General features: G+C 39.0%; 2 protein-coding genes across 4 annotated transcripts in view; one reads left to right on the top strand and one right to left on the bottom strand.

The window, feature by feature from the left end:
- palld (palladin, cytoskeletal associated protein) overlaps positions 1 to 7022 on the bottom strand; it is a 59767-nt gene extending 52745 nt beyond the window's left edge. For all 3 annotated transcript variants that reach the window (XM_086161306.1, XM_086161305.1, XM_086161304.1), the window contains exons 1-2: positions 6870 to 7022; positions 4562 to 5527 (exon numbers count right to left, since the gene is read on the bottom strand). In XM_086161306.1, the coding sequence (XP_086017432.1) occupies positions 4562 to 5526 (965 nt within the window). In that variant the 5' untranslated portion in view covers position 5527; positions 6870 to 7022. The remainder of the gene's footprint in view (positions 1 to 4561; positions 5528 to 6869) is intronic.
- A 2797-nt stretch (positions 7023 to 9819) lies between these two features.
- On the top strand, positions 9820 to 20767 carry anapc4 (anaphase promoting complex subunit 4). Its single transcript, XM_086161308.1, has 28 exons — positions 9820 to 10067; positions 13642 to 13757; positions 13837 to 13942; positions 14034 to 14166; positions 14774 to 14848; positions 14937 to 14963; positions 15054 to 15098; positions 15194 to 15278; positions 15510 to 15617; positions 15737 to 15907; positions 15985 to 16049; positions 16237 to 16279; positions 16847 to 16923; positions 17007 to 17107; positions 17185 to 17236; positions 17344 to 17399; positions 17492 to 17538; positions 17631 to 17687; positions 17786 to 17842; positions 17936 to 18029; positions 18130 to 18227; positions 18681 to 18742; positions 18837 to 18875; positions 19182 to 19283; positions 19360 to 19437; positions 19538 to 19705; positions 19795 to 19918; positions 20428 to 20767. The coding sequence occupies exons 2-28, from the start codon at positions 13650 to 13652 to the stop codon at positions 20635 to 20637; spliced, it is 2388 nt and encodes a 795-aa protein (XP_086017434.1). The 5' UTR covers positions 9820 to 10067; positions 13642 to 13649; the 3' UTR covers positions 20638 to 20767.
- The last annotated feature ends 58 nt before the right edge of the window (positions 20768 to 20825 follow it).

Raw genomic sequence — 20825 nt, forward strand, 5'->3', positions numbered from 1 at the left:
TTTTTTACTCCAAATTCCGTCATCAATCACTGAAATGTCATATCATAATGCAGACGAGGCGGCCGTCAGTGGATTTCAGAAGCGAATTCTTCGGTAGCCTCTCATCATCCAAAAGTTTCCCCTGTGGTTTTGTGTGTTTTGTTAAAAGCAAAAAAACCAAAGCTGCTTTTCGCTATACCTGCCCATCGCTCTCTATTCAGCCACAAGTCAAGTTTTAAAGTGCCTTTCTTGCACAACAGGCAATTAAAGCAATGATATGGAAAAGCATCAGAAGATAATGGCTAAAATATCACTCTGGCTTTGCCATGAGTAGGGATGGATTGCTGCTTTCTGCTTTGCAGTGGAATGAAATTCAGAAAAATGGGTTATCAGGAAACCACAGTGAGTTTGGTGCGCCACATAAACAGACCACACACTATTGATTTTGTTTAGACACCAAAACACACACACGCAGACACATGCAAACACATGCAAACACACACCAACCAAATGCATTTCCCGTCTCTCCTTCCAACATCAAATCTTAACCCCCTAAAAATGCCCCCTGAAGATGTAAGCAAGGCCAAAACTACCTCAGGCTCAAAAAATGCACAAATAGGTTACCACAAGTTCCCACAGAAACACACAGCAATCCCAAAGATTGCAATCAGACGAGTGCATAAAAAATGTGTTTGCTGCAGGAAGATATGGTGAAGAATACCAGGCACTCAATACTGCAAGACTTTCTGGCAGAGACAAATTGTAGTTGACCACAGGAGACCGCGCCCAGCACCCAACCACCAGGAATGTCTCCTTCACTGACTTTGTCAAAAGCTGGCATTGGCACAGCATCAACTTATTAATGTCAAGGAATAAGGTAGCAACTGCTCTTGTCACCTGAGCAGCATCACAGACCATGATTAGTAAAATATTCAAAATATTGAAAAATTAATACACAAAACAATTGAACGATATGTGTGTGTGTGTGTGTGTGTATGTGTGTGTATGTGTGTGTGTGTGTGTGTGTGTGTGTGTGTGTGTGTGTGTGTGTGTGCACGCATACACACATACATACATGCATACATACATACAAACATACATACTAATAAACCCCCTCCACACACAAACGCACATGTAGACAGTTGGTGTCACCAGTAAGTTGAACAAAAGAAAATAATATACATATGGAGTTTGGAGTGGCTGTAAATGGAACAAATTAGCCAGTTTGAAACATATTCACTTTTGCAGGAATCAAGTGATAATATGTGATACATGTCTGTTTTCCATCTAGTGATTAAACAAAACACAGACGCAGACTGACGTTCTTGTCATGTGTACTTCTCATCGCATATAGTGATAATTTGGGAAAAACTGAGATTTTGCTGCCATCTAGTGTCTAAACTAAGTGGAAAGCCCCAACGATCACAGAAAGAGACACTTCTGTCAAATGGTCTCTTTGGAAGACAAGGGCAACATTTAGAACAACAATTCAAGAAATTCCCCATTTTGTTTTGTCATAGCATTTCAATGAACTGCTCACAATGCATTCTTTACTGAAAGAATACAACATGATTTTTTTTTGCTGACATGTTTAGAGGAAAAACAAAGTGCGTATATTTCCATTTTCCAAAGTGCTTACATTACCATTATATTTCCATCCTAACTTTCCATTAATTCCCAATAGATGTTATGTGGTTATGTCAGAGTGTCCTATTTCCCCCTGACACGCTACACAGTAGCTTCCTATTTCCCAAGAAGGTGTTGGGAAATATAGAGCATGTTGACTGAACTGCTGCGTCATTGAATTGCCTTCATTCCTGTGCCTGGCTCCTGGGGGCCTGAAGACTATTTTTACAGCCATTTTACAGCTTGTTGCAGGGATGCACATCCAAGATAATTGGCTTTGGGTTCTCTGGCTCAACAAACAAATAAAACACATTATCCGTTTTGCAACCCCTTAAAGTCGTTACGTCCTGGCTATTGTAAAGGAGTTAATATTGATTTAGTCAATGACTGATGAATGCAACATTTCTTTACTTTATTCACCTGCCAAACATTTCATGCAAGACTGCACTGATATCTGTGTAAATTCTGAAGTGTATAGTTTTCTAATGACAAGTACAACGATGAATTGCATCTTTAAGGTTTCTTATTTGCAGCTGTCTAACAATGCTGCAATAAATGCTTGCACACACACTGGCCAAATCATAAGGGAAGTATGTTTAATGTCCAGTCTAACATGTAGCAGATCTGCATTAAATCCACTTTTATGAACAAAAATGCTCAATCTTAAAAGGTAAAGTCAGATTTTGATATACATACATGTTTATTGTTGCAGTTGCAGATTACAATAATGCTGGTGTGTATTGTGTTGTTTCTGGAGATGCAGTTTCAAATCAAATAAGTTTTATAGTGAGTATTTGATTATTTTCATCACAAGAAACATAAATACACACACACAGACACACACAGACACACACACACACACACACACACACACACACACACACACACACACACACATACACACACACACACACACACACACACAGAAAAAGAGAGAGCGATACATTCACATATATGTTTATATATGTATAAAATTTCTTACATTTACTATGCAAATCTACACACACAATAAATGACGATACAAAATAAAAATTATTTGTGTTAGTATGAGTTATACAATAGATTACACTCAAATTTCATTCATATGGTCAGATGGGGTGGCAAGCAGCAACCATCCAACACAAAACCGTGACTATGAGTATTTGTAAATTTTGGGGACCTTCTTTACAATCATTAGATTTACAGAAAATGTTGATTTTCAATAAAAAGCACCACCACTCATCATGGCCCCTATAGTAAATATTTATATAGAGGTACTGAAATAGAAAGCTGTTGAACTGAGCATATTGTGTTTTACAAGTGTACCAGGTGAGTATATATTTGGTCTCAAATGGTCTGAGAAAAATTCTCCTAGCTAGTTTTTATTTTATTTCATTGGCTTAGTATGATAAATCATATTAACCCAGAAGGATAGTGTGGCATAAGATCCCACCAGGAAAGTGTGATTATTAGTTTAGGGATGTTTGAGAAGTAAACAGAAAGAATGTTGACCGAGCTGTTAGGCCGACAGATCTAGAAACAAGAGAGGAGTGTATTTTTAGTTTGCTGAAGACCTGATGCAAATAACCTTAGATGTGGGAAGGAGGTGGGTGGGTGGTTGGATGGTCGGGGGGGTTCTTTCCTCTCTAATGGACATACATACAAGCATAAATCAGCCTAGGTACAATTTAACTAATGTGCTTACGCAGAATGGAAGTCCCCCAACTCTAAACCAGTTGCTTGTCAACACATGAATATATCACCTCCAGGCCAACGTCCACCTCACTCACTTTATCTTTAAAGCAGGAAGCTAGATTTGATGTTTGGTCTGTTCAACATCACTGACACTGTGATACAGCAGTGGAGGGTCTGCTTATGCCAGTCCTTTCATGCTTTGGCATTCATGAAATACTTGCGGAGGGGTTTTTGTGATAAAGATGACCATGCAAGATCACATCGGCATGGTCACTTTTGTCTTTTTCAAAAGAATGTTCTGCATGATCTTTCAGCGGATATCCTTTTGACAGCATCCCTCCAGATTGTGCATATGAGCTTTTAGTTGGTCTACCTCAGTATGATGAAGAAGTAGGTTCTGGCATACTGTTCTGAAAATCTGAATTTAAACTCGCACAACTTTTAGAGGCAGCCTGGTGTGGGGCGGGGGTGGGGGTGGGGGGGGGGGAGTCGAGCAATTGTCCTTGGAACCAAACTGGTTAGATTCCCGGCTCCTCCTAGTGTGTCGAAGTGTTTGTGAGCAAGACACTGAACCCCCAACTGTTCCCCTGGTGCCGCTAAATGGCTGCCAATTTTCCACAAGGGATTAATGAAGTATTAATTATTATTTATCCCAGTTAATATGGATAATTCCCACAGCTCATTTTACCCGAGTTATTTGCAATGTAGAATGCATGACCCCTTTGGATGTTGACAAATAACTGTGTGGATTGTCCACAATAGTGATGAATTCCACAAAACTGATGTAAAGCTTACAATGCTGTGAATAAGCCAAAGTGAAATTCTATTCACTTTCTTCATTCCATGTATTCTCAGCACAACTTTAAATTAATGACAAAGAACAGTCAAGAATCATAAATGTATTTCATATGAATATCATAGTCTGACAGTTTTTAAAAAAGTCACAATCAGACATACATTGTTTTAATAAAAATAGGAAATGGCTGGCAAAGAGAAAAAGAAGGGGAAAATTAGAAATGAAACTCATATAGTAGGATAATAAATTAAGGAACTCATGGCTTAAACAAATATTTAGAAGAATTGAAAAGGTGAAAAAATTGAAAGGCAATGATTTTGCTGATATGAAAATGTATATGCTACTCCTCCAGTTTTCCACGAAGAATGCTCACACCTGAGCAGTTATTGATTGGCATCAACATTTAACACAAAAAATAAAGTCAAAACCGCAGATACCTGTCAAATCCATTCATGATAAAATCACATCAAGCATATGAAACGTTACCTGACCAGCGGCTGAGGGTCTCCACTGACTCTGCATTCTAGGCGTATTGGGCTTCCCTCTGCCACTTCCTGACTCTTCAGCTTCTGAAGGAAACATGGAGGGGATAGGGATCCAGAAGTCATTGCTGCTCCTGACTGCTGGTACCCTGCAGAACATGACACTCCCCCTGGTCCTCCAGGCAGAGGGTCCACGGCTGGTTTGATTTGTGTTTGTTCTGGCTGGCCAGAAGGCTGAGAAGGAGTAGATACTGGACCCTGAGGAACCTGCCGCTGACTCTTAGGAGACAGATAGCCGCTATCAGGGGAGGAGGAATCATCCTCCAACCGCTGCTCCAGATGAGCAGAACCTTTGAAGATGGATGATAGCTCCTCAATGAGTGTTGCAGCGCGGCTGCAGAACTCCGTGGTTGAAGCCGCCCGATCATTTAGCTCCGGGACTTCATAAATTAACCTGGGTTTATCCTGTTTGTAAACCGGCTGGGTGGGTTTATGCCGAACAAGCTTCTCATTACCACATGGAGCCTCACTGGACACTTGTACAGGTTTGCTAAGAGTGACACTCTGAGCAGAGGAAACTGCATTGTCATCTGGGCAGAGGCCTTTGGTCAGGTGATTAAGATGTGGGCTTGTAGAAAGAATTTCAGTAGTCTGGGGGGGCACAGGCTGTAGGGCCTGTTCCTGGGAGGTAGCGCTAGGCAGACCTGGCTCTTCATGTTGGGATGGGTCACCAAAAGCCTCCCGGGCTAGGTCCAGGCTAAGATTAATCTCTTCTGCACTCAAGAAAGCAGTAAGATCGGCAAAGTCCCCGTCATCAGCATCCAGCCCAGTCTTACTCTCCATGTAGAGTTCCCCATCAGAAGACGCTTCGGAAAACATACCCCCATCAACCTCCGAAGCCCTGCCTCCTACCAGGTCTTTCAGGATCTTAGAGATGGGGAGCGGTTGATTCCAACTCCCGTCCTGCATCCTGAAAAGTAAATCATTCATATTAACCTACCATTAGGTACATTCGTTCCACTGTGATTTGAAACTTTACGCCAGAAACAGAAGATATAACTCCAACAGAAGATGAGCTAAATTTAAAATACAGACTTCACAATGGTTCATTTGCCTTTCAAGCCATAACTGTCTAGATGACTCAGGCCAATGTTGTCTACATGCAGCTGGTGGGTATCAGCATCTGAGGTTATTGTGTACATGACTGGAATATCTTCCTCAACCCATTTTTATCAGGACATTTCCCCCTTGTCACAATGGTTATTTTTCTATTAAGTGTCAAATTGCTCCAAAATAAATAGGACATGAACATTGAACACATTGATTTATGTCATTGTAACATTTGATGGTGGTCTAAGCAACAACAAGAACACCCATTATGCAAGGTAGTGATAGTCAGTGGAGTCAGTGCAGAAACAAGTATTCCTTTTTTTAAAACATTGCAGCTCCTGTACTCTACTCTGGCAACTCATTTCACACACTATCTAAATTCATAAAGAAGTACATTTTTTCAGAATTAGGTCACACAATTTTCTGCCGAACTGACAGAGTAAGGGCTGCGAGCATAATGATCGTAAACAATTATCTAAAGCTAAGGATGCAAATGTGCAACCATGTTCATGTATTACATGCTAATCCATCTTTAAATGTGAGTATTCCATGTAGGTCACATGCATATACAGATTAAATGTGCTTAATTTCCTTGGTATATTACACTGTAAAACCACCGTATGACACTAAGTGCCTTATGGCGTCCTGAAGACCAGCTGTTGTTATTTTTAATCTCCTGGGCTATGTTTCACTGCAGCAGTACAACCCCATCAACCCTAAAGACATGAGAAAGGCCATTTGAATCCAGCCCCTACCAAAAATAAAACACACACAGGTAGAAAAAAAAAGTATAAACATACACTGACAATCAATATGTTTCAAACATGAACAGAATAAGCCTAAGATAGTTCCTTTTAGTGCTATTACCTGAGAACATAATCAACAACACGGTACATATTAATTATAAATGTGGAGACTTTCTGAAAACAATCATTGAAAGACTATCATGAGATGAGATTTCAATTATCTTTTTATCCTACTGTTTTCTATCCCAGATGTTACTCATTACATATTTATCCAGTCCATATCCTCATTTGTATATGAGAGGAAAGACAATGTTCCCAAAGGAAAATGTTCTTTTTTAGGATTGCTATTCACTGTGTATTTGAAACACCTTTTGCAGAAAATTATTCAGGTCATTGTCTTGATGATCGCACCAAAATTTCTGCTGAGAGTATCAATAAGTACACAGCAAAACTCACCTTCAAGTAGGTATTATGTCCAAATCCTGCTGGTTTTGTAATTCCAGTTTTGGTTTGTTTGTAAACTTCGTAAAAGCTTAAAACGAGTGTCTTTTAAGAAGCGCAGCCCTATTGGTCAGAGGGCAAGGAAGAACGCTCAGGTTCAGGGTCTGATGGCGTATCGCCTCTGCAGTGGTCTGCTGTCCCATCTGTCCAAGGCTCAAACTCCTCACTGTGTCGGGCTATATTTGGCCCCTGTCTCAGGTTTCACAGCCAGACTACTGGCAAGAAGAGAGAGTGTTAAGGTAGTTGAGAGGAACAGAAGGTAGTAGTGACATTATTTACAGCGTATGTAAAAACAAATGCAGAAAACACGGATTACGGTGCTGTTCAATGTACCATCCTACAATGATATTCGAGACCCTAGTATAATTTGGGCTTGGGCAAAATTAATGATATCATATATATATATATAATTATATTTTGTATACTACATATAATATATAGTAATAATGCCATGTGCATCATCGGGACTTTTTGGACATAGATCAGGACATGATATTATAATGTGTATATTATTAGGGATCCTATTCTTTCTCCAAATTATGATGGATTGCAGACCTGGCAAACGCCTTCTAACACTGGGCTTATATAACTTGTGAAACCTATAATCTGCAAACATTAAGCAAACTGGGGGTAGTTTTGACTGCTCACAAATGCAAAAACACTGGTGATTATGACCAACACGTGGCTACCAGAGGATAACCCATAACTTGGTTCAAACAGAACCTACTTATGCTGAAAGCTGCTGATAAAGATTTGCCTAATCAATTGACCAATTCAGATGTTAAAAGGCTCATGGTAGCTAACACGTTGCTGAAGCATGTAGGGATATAGTTAAAGCTGAGTAATTCACAGCTGAGAGATGTTTAGTGGCTTCCAAAGCTGTTTCATGTCCAATTAAGATTAATTGATAAAGACGACAAACCTATTTACTCACTAATGACAACTAAAAGATACAGTTACAATATGTGAAGGAATGAAGTTCAGTGTTTCCATTACAAAATCACTTGTGTTTATTCTCAGTGAAGATGTCTGTCATCACGGAAAAGTGACAGCAACTTGAAAGTATTGCCTTCATGTCTTCCAAATTTGACCCATGACCTCTGGTCACCCACATAGAGGGAGGGTTTAAGAAAACTCCTCCAATCCCACCATGAAGTCAAGGTCAAAGGTTCTCATGCACAGCATGTCAAACTGTAAGAAGGATTTGTAACAACTGAATTTCCTGCATAACCTACTCTTGTTTATTGGGGTAGTCACTGTTTGTAAGTTCTGAATCTTAGCAGAGAAAAATATTTTAATAGTTTAAAATGTTCATTCATTGGGTTGGAATGGAGCAGACAGTAAAGGTACTATGTAACCTCACTTAGTCTATTTGTAGGCCACTATCACATTTTGTGCTCCCTGAGCTATTCTGGTTCTTCATCAATCCACTGATTATGTTTTAGTGCCACTGATAAGTTTGGAAAGAATTTCCAGTGCAGCATGTGCACGTAAGCGAGCACAGAAGCTTGCACAAACACACACACACACACACACACACACACACACACACACACACACACACACACACACACACACACACAAAGGGGGTCTAATCATCTTCTAAAATAACCAAAACCCAGTTAGCAATACCTATGTGTAATGTATGATATAAAAATAACTGTATTATTTAGTGATGACATCAGAAGCCAACAGACATAAATCTGCCTGTGGTCAGACATAAGGTCCACATAAGAATAATTCTGGAACATCTCCATAGCTAGATTATCACCATAGCAGGTTTTACATTATGTTTTCATACCCCCACACTATTTCCTGCATTGATTTTAAGTTTCCAATGACAAACGTAGATACAGAGTGTATCATCTGTAAAGTTTTGAAAATAGTCCAGATTCCTCTGGGAATTTCTACTCATGATACCTAGTCTTGTGTCGTAAACATCAGCTTGACACAACAGGTGTTATACATTTTGTATCATTTTACCAATTTAAAAATACTAAAAAGGTCCCACCATTTTTTTTTATTTCCCCCTATCCTTTTCATAATGGGTGATTTGGAGTACATTACCAGGTAATTTTGAAAGTAAATTAAGTTAGATAAATCCTAATTTCCTATTGTGTCATTGTGATCAGACTTACTTACCAGTATACTACTGGATTGTCCTGCACTCAAACACCACTGCACAATACTACATTAGTTAATTAACCTTACACATTTCCAGTACATATTTATTTATGTGCTATTTATCATCTGTTTCAATTGATTTTGCATTAGTTATCACTGTACATTTCTACTTGTAAATCATGTTCCTAGTTTCTGTCTATAGTCTATTACATCTCATGTACATATCCATCTGTATAATTTCATAGTACCCTATCCATAAATCACAGACATAATACTATGGTCATATTGTTAACTTATTTATTATATCTGCACCCGCTGCTTGTTTGCACTTGTAGTTAGATGCTTAACTGTATCTTGTTGTCATGTACTTGTGCATGTGCAATAACATTTATTCTAAAATAATCAAATACAAGTCAGAAATACTTTGTGAAAATTGTGAAAAATTGACTATTTTAAAAGAAATACATGTTTGGTCGTAAGTGAATTGGTTAAAATTCAATCAAAGGAAATGCAATAACTATCCAGTCTGTTGAGGACGCTCATAAAGCAAATGGTAACATGCTCATTAAAAAGGAGTCAAAAGCTTTTTTTTTCCTTCTAGGATTTAATAGTTATACATTGGAATTGCCTTAATTGAAGTACAAGATCTTTGGAGGCCTCTGATTTCCACATGCATATAAGGTTTTGCGTTGTGTTTTGCAGAAGCCGTTTGCGTTTAGTCTCCGAACAAATTTGGTCTTTCAGGTTTGCCGTTAGTTCACAACGATTGGTGGAAAAATAATATGGTGGCGGCGATCGTTGTGACAAAACTAGTCGTTATTTGAGTGCCTTGAATGATACTAAAGCGTTGTTAATGTTCTTATAACAGCTCCCACGGCTTTGGTTTTTATTTTCACTACATTAATTGTTAAGCAAGAGACAGTTGACCAAGGGTATGTCCTGTAAATGAGCAGAAACGTCGGCTTGCTAGCAAAACTGCTCTCACGGTCCATGAGTTTGAAAAAGGATAATCTCTATCAATTCTTAACGGTAAGATTTCAACTAACTAGAGGTGCTGAGTAAAACATCGGCCTTGTTTAGCTAACCTATCTGTTTAGCCGCTAACGTGTACGTTACCTTCCGTGCAACAACTAAACTCCTGATTTGTTTTATAGTCCTAGAAGTTGCTGAGCCTGGTGACACCTTAGACAGCAACAAACTCAATAATTGTGATCTGACTCTTATTTTGTGTATCGGTTTTGTTACACTAGCTTGGCGAATCACTAATGACAGCCTATGTTTTTGTTAATAACTAAAATCACATGTCTGCTAGTAAAATGTGATCTTTAACTCAAAAGAAGGAAAAAATCGCCCTGTAAATGTTACTCATTACATGTACTTTATTTTTTGGCATGTGTGCAGCGTTTATATTTTGCCATTATAATGACTACATACATTTTGGCCTGTGGAAGCATATAATGATCATAATTCAAATTAAGATGCAAGAGCAGAAATGCTTTTTCATTTTCAGAATGTGGCAGCATATTTTGACGTATTAGGTAATCCATACTGCATTTTCATTTTCTCCTTCAATACTGCTCATTCTGTGACTTAATCAAAACCTAAAGAGCAAAAGACTCATAAACTTTAATTTTCAAAACCTACTCCAGCTAATTGTTCTCAAGTTTCAATTCAGAATATCCATCCATCCCTCCCTCTGTCTTCTACTGCTTATCAGCAGCTGAAGGAAAGACCCAGACGTCCCTCTCTGGCCATTTGGTCCAGCTCTTCCGGGGGATCCCGAGGTATTCCCAGTCCTGCCTAGATACATAGTCCCTCCAGCGTGTCCTGGGTCTTTCCCGGGGCCTCCTCCTGGTTGGATATATCCAAAACACCTCACCAGGGAGGTGTCCAGGAGGCCTGTCGTCCTGTTTCTTGTCGATCTCCTGTTCCATTCTTCCTGCACTTGTGAGATGCCTGATACCCTGAGATACCTTAACCTCTCCAATTGAGGCAGGACCTCTTCCCTGTCAGGAGTGAACACTTCACCCATTTCCATCTGAGAACAGTGGTCTCACCTTGGAGGTGCTGATCCTCAGCTCGACCACTTCACATTTTGCTGCGAACCACTCCAGTAAGAGCCAGAGACTGTGGTCTGATGAAGCCAACAGAACCATATCATCAGCAAAAAGCAGAAACCCAAGGTTCTGCGCTACGCCCACCACCCAGCTCACATCGTACCTGACCCACATGGCCTCTCCTATGGGTGGGGAGCCCAAGGGAAGGGGGACCCACGTTGCCCTTTCGGGCTGAGCCTGGCTGAGCCCCATGGGTGCAGGGCCTGCCACCAGGTGCTCCCCATTTAGTACCGTCACTGGCCTGGCTCTATGGAGTGGCCCTGGTGACCTGAATTCAGGCAAGGGAAAGCCAGGTCTGTCTGTCTTTTTCATCATTTGGGGTCTTCTTGAGTCACGATTCTTCTGGTCTTCTGGTTCCTCACTCAGGACCTGCTTGCCTTGGATGACCCCAATAACATGGGTCCTGGGGATCACTGGGACACGTAGACCCCTCCACTACAATAAGGTGGCTGCTTGAAAAGAGGCCTTGAGACTGTCCTCGGGCAATTAAAAATATCTAATGCAAAAATTAATATGCATTAGCAAAAAAAATTAATTACAGAATGTGGCTGCATATTTTGACTCATAAATAAAATTAGTAATAAGTAATCCAAACGGTATTTTCATTATGTTCTTTAGGTTGCACAATTTATGACACAATTAAAAAGAAAATGAAAGGAAGACTGCTGTTTCATTTTCAAAAAGTGGCCAATATACAATATGGATTAGCAATCCCAAGCAGCCCCAAGGGGATGCCCAGCCATCAGCATCCCTTTTGATGTGAACAAAACTTATTTGTTCCATAGCCTCAAAGTGAAGGACATAGCAGAGCAGTTCTATACTTAGAAGAGGTTAGCTTGGTCAACATACTTGATAATGGTATCACACAAGTCTTACAATTAAGGAACCAGACAGAATTACAGACAATGTCTCAATTGCATGCCTTTGACAGACTTGAGCAGATTACAGAGATCTTGGCTCTGTCCTAACAGATACCATTATTACAAGACATTTCGATCACATTGAAAAGGATGCTGATAGCCGGGCACCCCCTTCAAGGCACCACCATATCAAGTAGTTGAAGGACTGATAAGAGACTAGTTGGGGCAGAGTATTCAGTCAAGCTCTCTAAAATTGTCTCAAGACTGTCACAGGCATCCAATTCAGAAATTGATTGCAGTTCTATCTGCTTCCATTATTGTAAGATTTGTTTAACAGCTTTAGGGAATGCCACCAGGTAAACAGCTGAGTGTGTGCCGTATTAAAGCTGAGACAAGCCGCTAAGAAGATCGGAAAAAACAGATCTTTTCATCTTGTTTTTAATTGTGTCATAAGATGTGTGACCTGAAGTAGAAAATTAAAATGCATTATGGGTTACTTATTACTCATTTGATTTTTGAGTCAAAATATACAGCTGCATTATGAAAATGAAAAAGCATTTCTGCTATTGCATTTTAATATCCATATTTGACATTTCTAATAGAAATGTAATAACATTTTGCTGGGTGTTTTGAAGAATAAATCCTAAATGTCATTTGTTTTTTAACTTTGATTTAGTCACAGAATGAGCAGTCTGGAAGTAAAAAATGAAAATGTAGTTTGAATAACTTATTAATCATTTTATGCTTCCACGTTCTGAAAATGAAAAAGCATTTCTGCTAATTCATTTTAATTAGAGTTATGATCATTAAATGCTTCCATAGAATGCCAGCAATGCTTGATCCTTCATTCAACTGAATCAAACCTTATGGAATTGTTGTTTATCAATAATGATACGGACATAAAAAAACACAAAAGTATTGAAATCTATATGCTAATGTGAGGAAAAAGTATATTGAATTTTGCACAGTTAGCACAACTTAAATACAGTATCATTTCTGTATATAATATCAGCCAGTCTTCCACATCAAATGTCTGGCATTAGTCCTGGTTTTGAATTTTGGTCAAATGACAAAGCCACCTATATCCCTCAAAATAATGTTAGTTTCCAGCTGTATGCCTGCCAATAATGCTTGTGTAACAAATCAATAATTTATGTTACATTTAAAAGGTCCATCCATCCATTCATCTACTATCTACTGCTTATCCTATACTTGCGTTCACAGGAATGCTGGAGCCTATCCCAGCTGTCATATAGTGAAAGGCAGGGTACATCCTGGAGTGGTTGCCAGTCACTCTCATTCACAAATAACCTTCTGCATGTTTTTGGACATGGAGTAAACCCACAAAGACAGGAAGAACATGCAAACTCCTCACAGATGAGGCTCCTCTTGTGATTTGAACCAGTCTTCGTGCTACGCCACCGAGCTGCCCATAAAACATTTGATCCATCATATCTCTTTAACTGTGTACAGTATAGTAGCCAACACGCATGTTAGTAAGATATATTTTTGAAAGGCTTGTGTCAGCTAATAGAATTAGTTGATATTTGTCTACATTTCAGAACTTAGTGAAAGGTCATTATCCAAATTAATATTTTTTTCTTGAAAAAATGCCTTTTTGAACAGCCAACAAAATGCCTGCCTTCCGACAAGTAGGTGAGAAGCAACTTCCCCATCCTGTGCTGTGTGTGGCATGGTCACCCAAAAGGGATCTTATTGCTTTGGCAAATACAACTGGAGAGGTAAGAGGCTGTTGCTTTGCCCTGAAAAGTAAATTTTGATTTAATTTGGTAATATTTCATGACTAAGCTCTGTCTGTAGTTGCTACTGCATCGTTTGGCTAGTTTTCAACGTGTTTGGAGCCTACAACCCAGTGAGTATACTGGGAAGGAAATCACATCACTCGCATGGAGACCCGATGGCAAAAGTAAGGATTGACTGTTAATTACAGACATGTTTAAACAAATACCACTGACTTATCTGATCCTTTAACTGTTATTATTCTATTCTCTCTCCAGTATTGGCCTTTAGTCTTGGAGACACCAAGCAGGTGGTCTTATGTGGTGTTGAGAAAGCAGAGATCCTCCATGTGTTCCCAGTGCAGAACCCCTTAACCTGCATGCACTGGATGGAGGTGATGGAGGAGAGCAGGTATGAACCAAGGCCTTTGATGAGCCATTGCATCTTCTAATGGGCTTTTCAGATCTGCTATTAAGTTGCATTCTGGTTTTCCAAGATATTGTATATGTTTTATTGCAAGGAGAGACTTGCTGTAATGTAATTCTGTTCCTTAGACATCACAATCAGAGGCGGCCCTGTCAAAATGTGTGAACATTATATTAGAGGTGTGAACTCAAATGTTATCTGGTCCATTCCTCAGAGCTGTTTAATTAAGTAATGTTGATCATCTAAGCCAAAGTGTGTGTGTGTGTCTGTGTGTGTGTGTGTGTGTGTGTGTGTGTGTAAACTTGTTTGAATGTAACAGTTAACAATTATTATTACTGTTGTTGTTATAGTTCACCTGCAAATTTAAAAAAGCATCAATGTTAAGCAAGCGCATCCAGCATTAAGTGATGTGGTTTCCCAAAAAAAAAAAAATCAGATCAGATCCACTTGCTAGTACTTTTAATGTCAGGTGAGCTCTGCTAAAGCTGACTACTTGGGTTCATGTAATTTGAAAACCATGGTACTATCAGCCGTGATGTTTTCTTGTTTTTAAATATAAATTAGAACATTCTGTCGTTGTGATGTGTTACAGTGCCCTGAGTTCCTTTTACAACTCAGAAGATGAATCCAAACTTTTTCTCCCCAAACTGCCAACACTTCCCAAAAGGTATATATTGCAATAATAAAACACGGCTATACCATGAGACGACTTTTTTGGTGACTGAATTACTATTTTCATAAATGTTCTCCCTCAGCTATAGCACAACATCAAAGATTTTTAGGTGAGGTAGTATTTCTATCATATCTCATGAGTCATATCCTCAGCATATGATGGCAGGCAAGGTTGGATTCATTTATATTCTTTGATACAGTGAGGAGAAGTCTGATGAAATCATGAATCTCCTGGGAGAAGTAAGGTAAGTAATGTTTAGTATAAAAACATCACACCCAAAAAAAGTGTAGAGGTCTCTTGACCACAGTGTTCTGTTTAACCGGGGCTGATTGTTTACAGGCTGAATATACTGGTTCTCGGAGGGGATTCTGGCTTTGTGGAGCTTTATGCTTATGGGATGTACAAGATTGCTACATTGACTGGGGTAAGGCTTTTCATGGAGTCATAAGTGTTGCCAGTTGTCCATATTTCTCAGCAAAACTGCATTTTTCAGTATTTTTTTGGCAGTTGAAAGTTGTGACACGTTACATTTTTAGTTGTTAAGGCCAACACGTTTTAGCGACACATCCTGCAGTTACAAAAAACTGTCACTAAAGAGATCAGCCTGTCTCTCACAGCATATTTGATGGATTCCATTTTTCTTAAATTTATGCAGGTGTCAGGAACTTGCCGCAACCTGAGTCTGTCAAGTGATCTCAAGTCTCTATCTGTCATAACTGAGATCAGGTCTGCTGATGACAACCCAGAGATCTGCTATATTCAGGTGAGGCAGATGCAGAAAGTGGCCCCGCCCCCCTCTTTCAGACCCTCTTTTTTCTAATTCCGCCCTCATATGAGCTGTCATGGGTCTACATTTCATGTCTTTTAACGTCTGTCTTTCAGTTGGACACAGGCTTGTTGTCAGACTGTCTACCAGAGGTCACAAGGATGGCACGCAAGTTCACACACATCTCCACCCTACTGCAGTACCTACATCTGTCCCTCACCTGTATGTGTGAAGCCTGGGAGGACATCCTCATGCAGATGGATCTTCGGCTCACAAAGTTTGTTCAGGTCAGTAGCTATGTTTTCTTGTCTTAGTTGGCTGATCAAAGACAGAATCAATACCAGTCTTCATTTTTTTTTTTCAGGAAAAAAACACAAGCACTCAAGTTCAGGATGAGTTTCTGGAGCTTTTATTATGGGGACAGTCAAGGTGAGAAAAGATGATGTAATTTCTGCTCATGAGGTTTGCATATTAACATGATGTAGTTCACAGGGTGTCCAGTAAGTGGTGACAGAATAACTTTATCTTTAAAACATTGTGTCATTTACCCGATCTTGTGGAAGTGGAGTTGAATCATCCAACATTGGCGTTTATTCTTCACATTATTTTTATGCAGCCCTGAACTACATGCTCTTCTTATGAACCAGCTTACAGTGAAGGTAAGCAAAAACAATCTCAGGACATTCTCACATGGATTAATTTCTCTAAATATTTAATACTCTTTCTCTAAATATTTAATACTCGGTATAATTGAAACTTTTAAATCCACTCCAGTTTCAATGCCCAACATAACAAACTCTGACACTAACCTAACTGTTAGATAAATCATTAAATCATATTTTGATGTTGGGATACCAGTTTTCTGATCACTTTTTGTAATTTTCTCATAAAGGTTTATCAATTTCATGCTGATATTTGTGCCTTTTCCTGCATTTTTTTTATATAGTTCCTCACTGATTGTTGGAGAATACCTTACTAATTGTATTATGCTTTTTCATATTTGTCTTAATTGACAGTTGTATTTTCCAATGATACTGAAAATTTGTAATAGTGTCTGGGGAAATCACACAATCGATTCATATTTATTTGTGGAAATGTTTATTCCATTTTGAGTATTGAAAATAAGCTAATTATTAGATGATATTTGATAGAAAATTGTGTATTTACCTGCCCTGATTTGAAAATATTAATCTGAATTTTATGTGCGTGTTATATGTCCATAAAAGGGCCTTAAGAAGCTCGGCCAGTCCATTGAGTCCTCTTACTCCAGTATCCAGAAGCTAGTTATCAGCCACCTGCAGAGGTACTTTCATCCCGACTCTTGCATCAGTTCTTCCTCAAGTGTTTTCTGTTCCCTAAAATGTGTCTGTGTCTCACTGTTTTCAGTGGCTCTGAGGCTCTGTTATATCACCTGAGTGAAGTGAAAGGCATGTCTCTTTGGAAACAGAAGTTTGAGCCCCTCGGTTTGGATTCAGCAGCAATAGAAGGCATGTCTGTCACATCCATTTTGAGTAGCAATTGTATTTATCGCTTTGATAACGGCACATGTCTCTTTTGCTTTCAGGTGCTATTACAGCTGTCGGCTCCTTCTCTCTGAAAGCCAATGAACTTCTTCAGTACGTTTGATTTTTATTCATTCACAACTTGCGATGTTGAAAACTGCTCATGATCTTTCCTACTGTAGCAATCTAATTATAATCTATTCTTTTCCGTTGAAATGTAGGGTGATTGACAAGAGCATGAAAAACTTTAAAGCCTTTTTCCGGTGGCTGTATGTTGGTAAGAAAAAAAAATGACTCAATTTTAGTGATTTGTGGCATTTTCTGAATATTCTGGAGTTCAAAGATTGGAATTTAATCATTTCCTCACAGCCATGCTAAGAATGTGTGAGGAACATGTACCTCCAGAACTTAATAAGGTCAGCCATATGACAAATTTTAATGGAAGTGTTGATTTCTTTCTCAATGTTTTTTATAGTTTCATGTATTACCTAATTTGTTTGACCCTTAGATGACTCAAAAGGACATAGCCTTTGTTGCAGACTTCCTATCTGAGCATTTCAGTGAGGTAAGATCAGTACAATAACACCACCCGCAACAACACATAGCAACAACACAAATGACCTTAGACGACTCTTTGAGTTTTGTTGCTGCATGATTTGACAGAATGAAGAACTCTTTGATCGTAAAGGGAAGTACTTCAATGTAGAGAGAGTTGGTCAGGTAAGTTCATGGTGTATCTTTTTAAAGGCAAATGATGTACGTCTTCCACATGATAGTTTCCCTTTTCAACATATTCATCATATATATTTCTAGTACCTAAAGGATGAGGATGAAGACCTTGTTTCTCCACCGAACAATAAAGGCAACCAGTGGCTCAGGTTTTTGCAGGAGAGCACACACTTGAAGGGTGAACTATTACATTCACAGTAGAATTCCAGAAAGGTTTTTTTTATTCTAAATGTCACTGTTGACAGATAAAACTTCGGGATTATTTGTTTTGTTTTCAGAGAGCCCATTGCTTTTTCCTTCATATCCCCAAAAGTCATTGCACTTTGTCAAGAGGATGATGGAGAACGTGATTGAACAGTGTCTGCAGAAACCTGCAGTGAGTTTAGCTAGCTCTCTCACTCACACATGCACACCTTTACTGTCTTTAAATCATGGTCACCTAGCCACACATTTTTTTCAATTAAAACGTGCAGAAATATGAAGCAGGTTTTGTTAATTTCATGACTGATTCAAAACTGGGCATTTAGCTTAGGGTTACTTCTCACATTTGGTTTAACATTAGATACCAACGTATGCCATCATGATGTTTTTTTAAAGCACCTGACAGAGCAAATCGACACTTGAAGCACTTATTGATGTTTGATAATGCTATTGATTGATATTCCCCGCCTACGTCTAGAAACACCAGCCTTTCCCCAAATACTTCCCATCCTGTATTTAGATCAAGATAATTCCTACATCATCCTATTTGTTTCAGATACTTTTGCAAAATGAGAAGTATTCTTTCTCTTTGAGTAACTTACTCTTGCTTTTTTGATTTTCAATCAAGGAAGTTATTGGGAAGTCTGTAAACCAGGCTGTCTTTTTGCCCCTGTACACAGTTCCAGAGAGGTAGGAATTGTTGTTCATGACATGCTATTTGAAGTTTAATATGATGTGACAAAAGCTGTATACATTTAATTATGTATTTTTCTTTTCTTTACAGCTCTGAAAACACTCCACGACTTTTTGAGCTTCCATCCTTGTACGTATTAAAAACAACAATTCACATTCATTAGTTTCATGGTAATAGAGGTTAAAAGATTTCTTCATATAGTACCAAATCATAAAGCTGTCTCAGTGTGCCTTTTATTTCAGACAGGCATGGATGATATTGTTTAAAGAACCTTGCGACAGCGACATGGCAAAATCCTGCTACTGGCAGGAAATTAAAATGGAACTGGCTTGAGAGAGGGATAGGAAATATGAGAACAGATTGTTATGCAGATTTTACACAGATATCCATTTTAGTTAGGAAGCTTTGTCAGTAATGCTGTTGGTTGTCTCGCAGGTGGAATGATAAGAAGGCCAAAATGCACTACGTTGTATTCTGCATGCCAGAGATTTCCCCTCATAAGCTTTACCTGTTACGGAAAGGGACAGACCCAAACAGGTACGTGTGCATGCATGCATTGGCGGTGGGGTTTTCATTATGTCTACTGCCTGTTCTTACTGCTTTGTTTTCACAGAATCATTCCAAACAGTGTCATGTCGATTGACCTGAGCCACCATCTTGACACTGCAGACCACGATGATCCAGCCTCCCAGTGAGTTTCTTTCTGCCAGCCTGACTTTGTTGATTATAGTTCATTTGTCCCAATGTTTCTTCTACAAGTGAACTTTTTTTACACATTTACATTTTTTTAGGCTTTCTTGTGTGTACAGCTGCTTGGATGCTCGTTTCTATGACGATGAAGTATTAACTGTTGTCCTGCAAGGTGCAGAAGACGACAGAAATAAGTGTGTTCTAGCTCAGCTCCCTCTCGCTTCTATCCTGAACTCTGGGACTGAGTTCATTTGGAAGCCTGGTCTCAGGTGGGTGTCTTGGGTTTGTCATTGTCAGTCATATTACATTCTTTTAAGACAGTAGGCATTAAGTGTGATAGTGCGACTGTTATTCTCAGGTTGGACCAGCAAAGCAGTTCCATCCCCTGTGAAGGCCTGGTTCTGGGAAATCAGTGGAGGGAACTGGAGAACATGAAAGCTCAGTTCTTAGCAGTCAATGGCATCCGCAAAGTGGCATGTGTTGTAAGTCAGATTTATGTACAGTACAGCACAGTTTTTTTTTATATAACTGACTGGTACAGTTTATGCTAAGGTTCTTGAAGTAACAATGAATTGACAGAAAATATGGCTAGTAGTAAGGCTTTATAAGAACCCAGTGTGTAAATAACACTCACTGAAAGGATCAGATACATTGTACGTTATATGTTTCTATATTTTACACATAAAATATAGAAAAGATAACTAGTTGAACTGTTTTATTAATCATAAAGGGAGGGAACAAGTTCTAAACGATACAGATTTTAAGGTTCTTCAAAAGTCTTCCATTAGTGCCTTATAATCAAATAGTAAAGTATACGAACACTCAAAAACTAATAAAAAAGAGTATTCTATGGCCCTGTTAGAACAAGTGTTTCTTACAAGCTTCTGCATGTTTCTTTGAATGATCAGTATAGTCTGTAGTCTATTTTCAATGTCCAGACATTTCTCTGCAGTGAGCAGTTCACAGATGTTGACCTTTTCTTTACCTTCAGCTAAGTGTCAATCTGAGACACATCCGTGTTTTTGAGATGGATGTCGAAGACGAGGATGATGAGGGAGCGGATTCACAGAACGCCAGCGCTGATCAGGACAGACTAGAGACAACAATGTCAAGCCAGAGGCAGGAAGAGGAGGAAGGGGACACAGAGGAGCAAAAAAACAAGGAGAAGCTGGAGTCAGAAGAAGCTCTTGAGCTGTCCTAGGACTCACCATGCAAACAGCTAGGAGCACTGACTGGCTTCTAAAAGAAAGGACACATTGTCACAAATTTGTTTCACAGAATCCCTGAAAAACATCTGTTTTTGTATGATAATAAAGTTGTTTCTGCTTATGTGCTTGGAAAATCTACTTTGAAAGCATCCTTGCAACCTCTGTTGTACTTTTGTCTGTT

Source organism: Fistularia commersonii, chromosome 16 (genome assembly GCF_037954325.1).
Source record: "Fistularia commersonii isolate RoL2024-O1a breed Wild chromosome 16, RoL_Fcom_v1.0, whole genome shotgun sequence".
Classification (NCBI taxonomy): domain Eukaryota; kingdom Metazoa; phylum Chordata; class Actinopteri; order Syngnathiformes; family Fistulariidae; genus Fistularia; species Fistularia commersonii.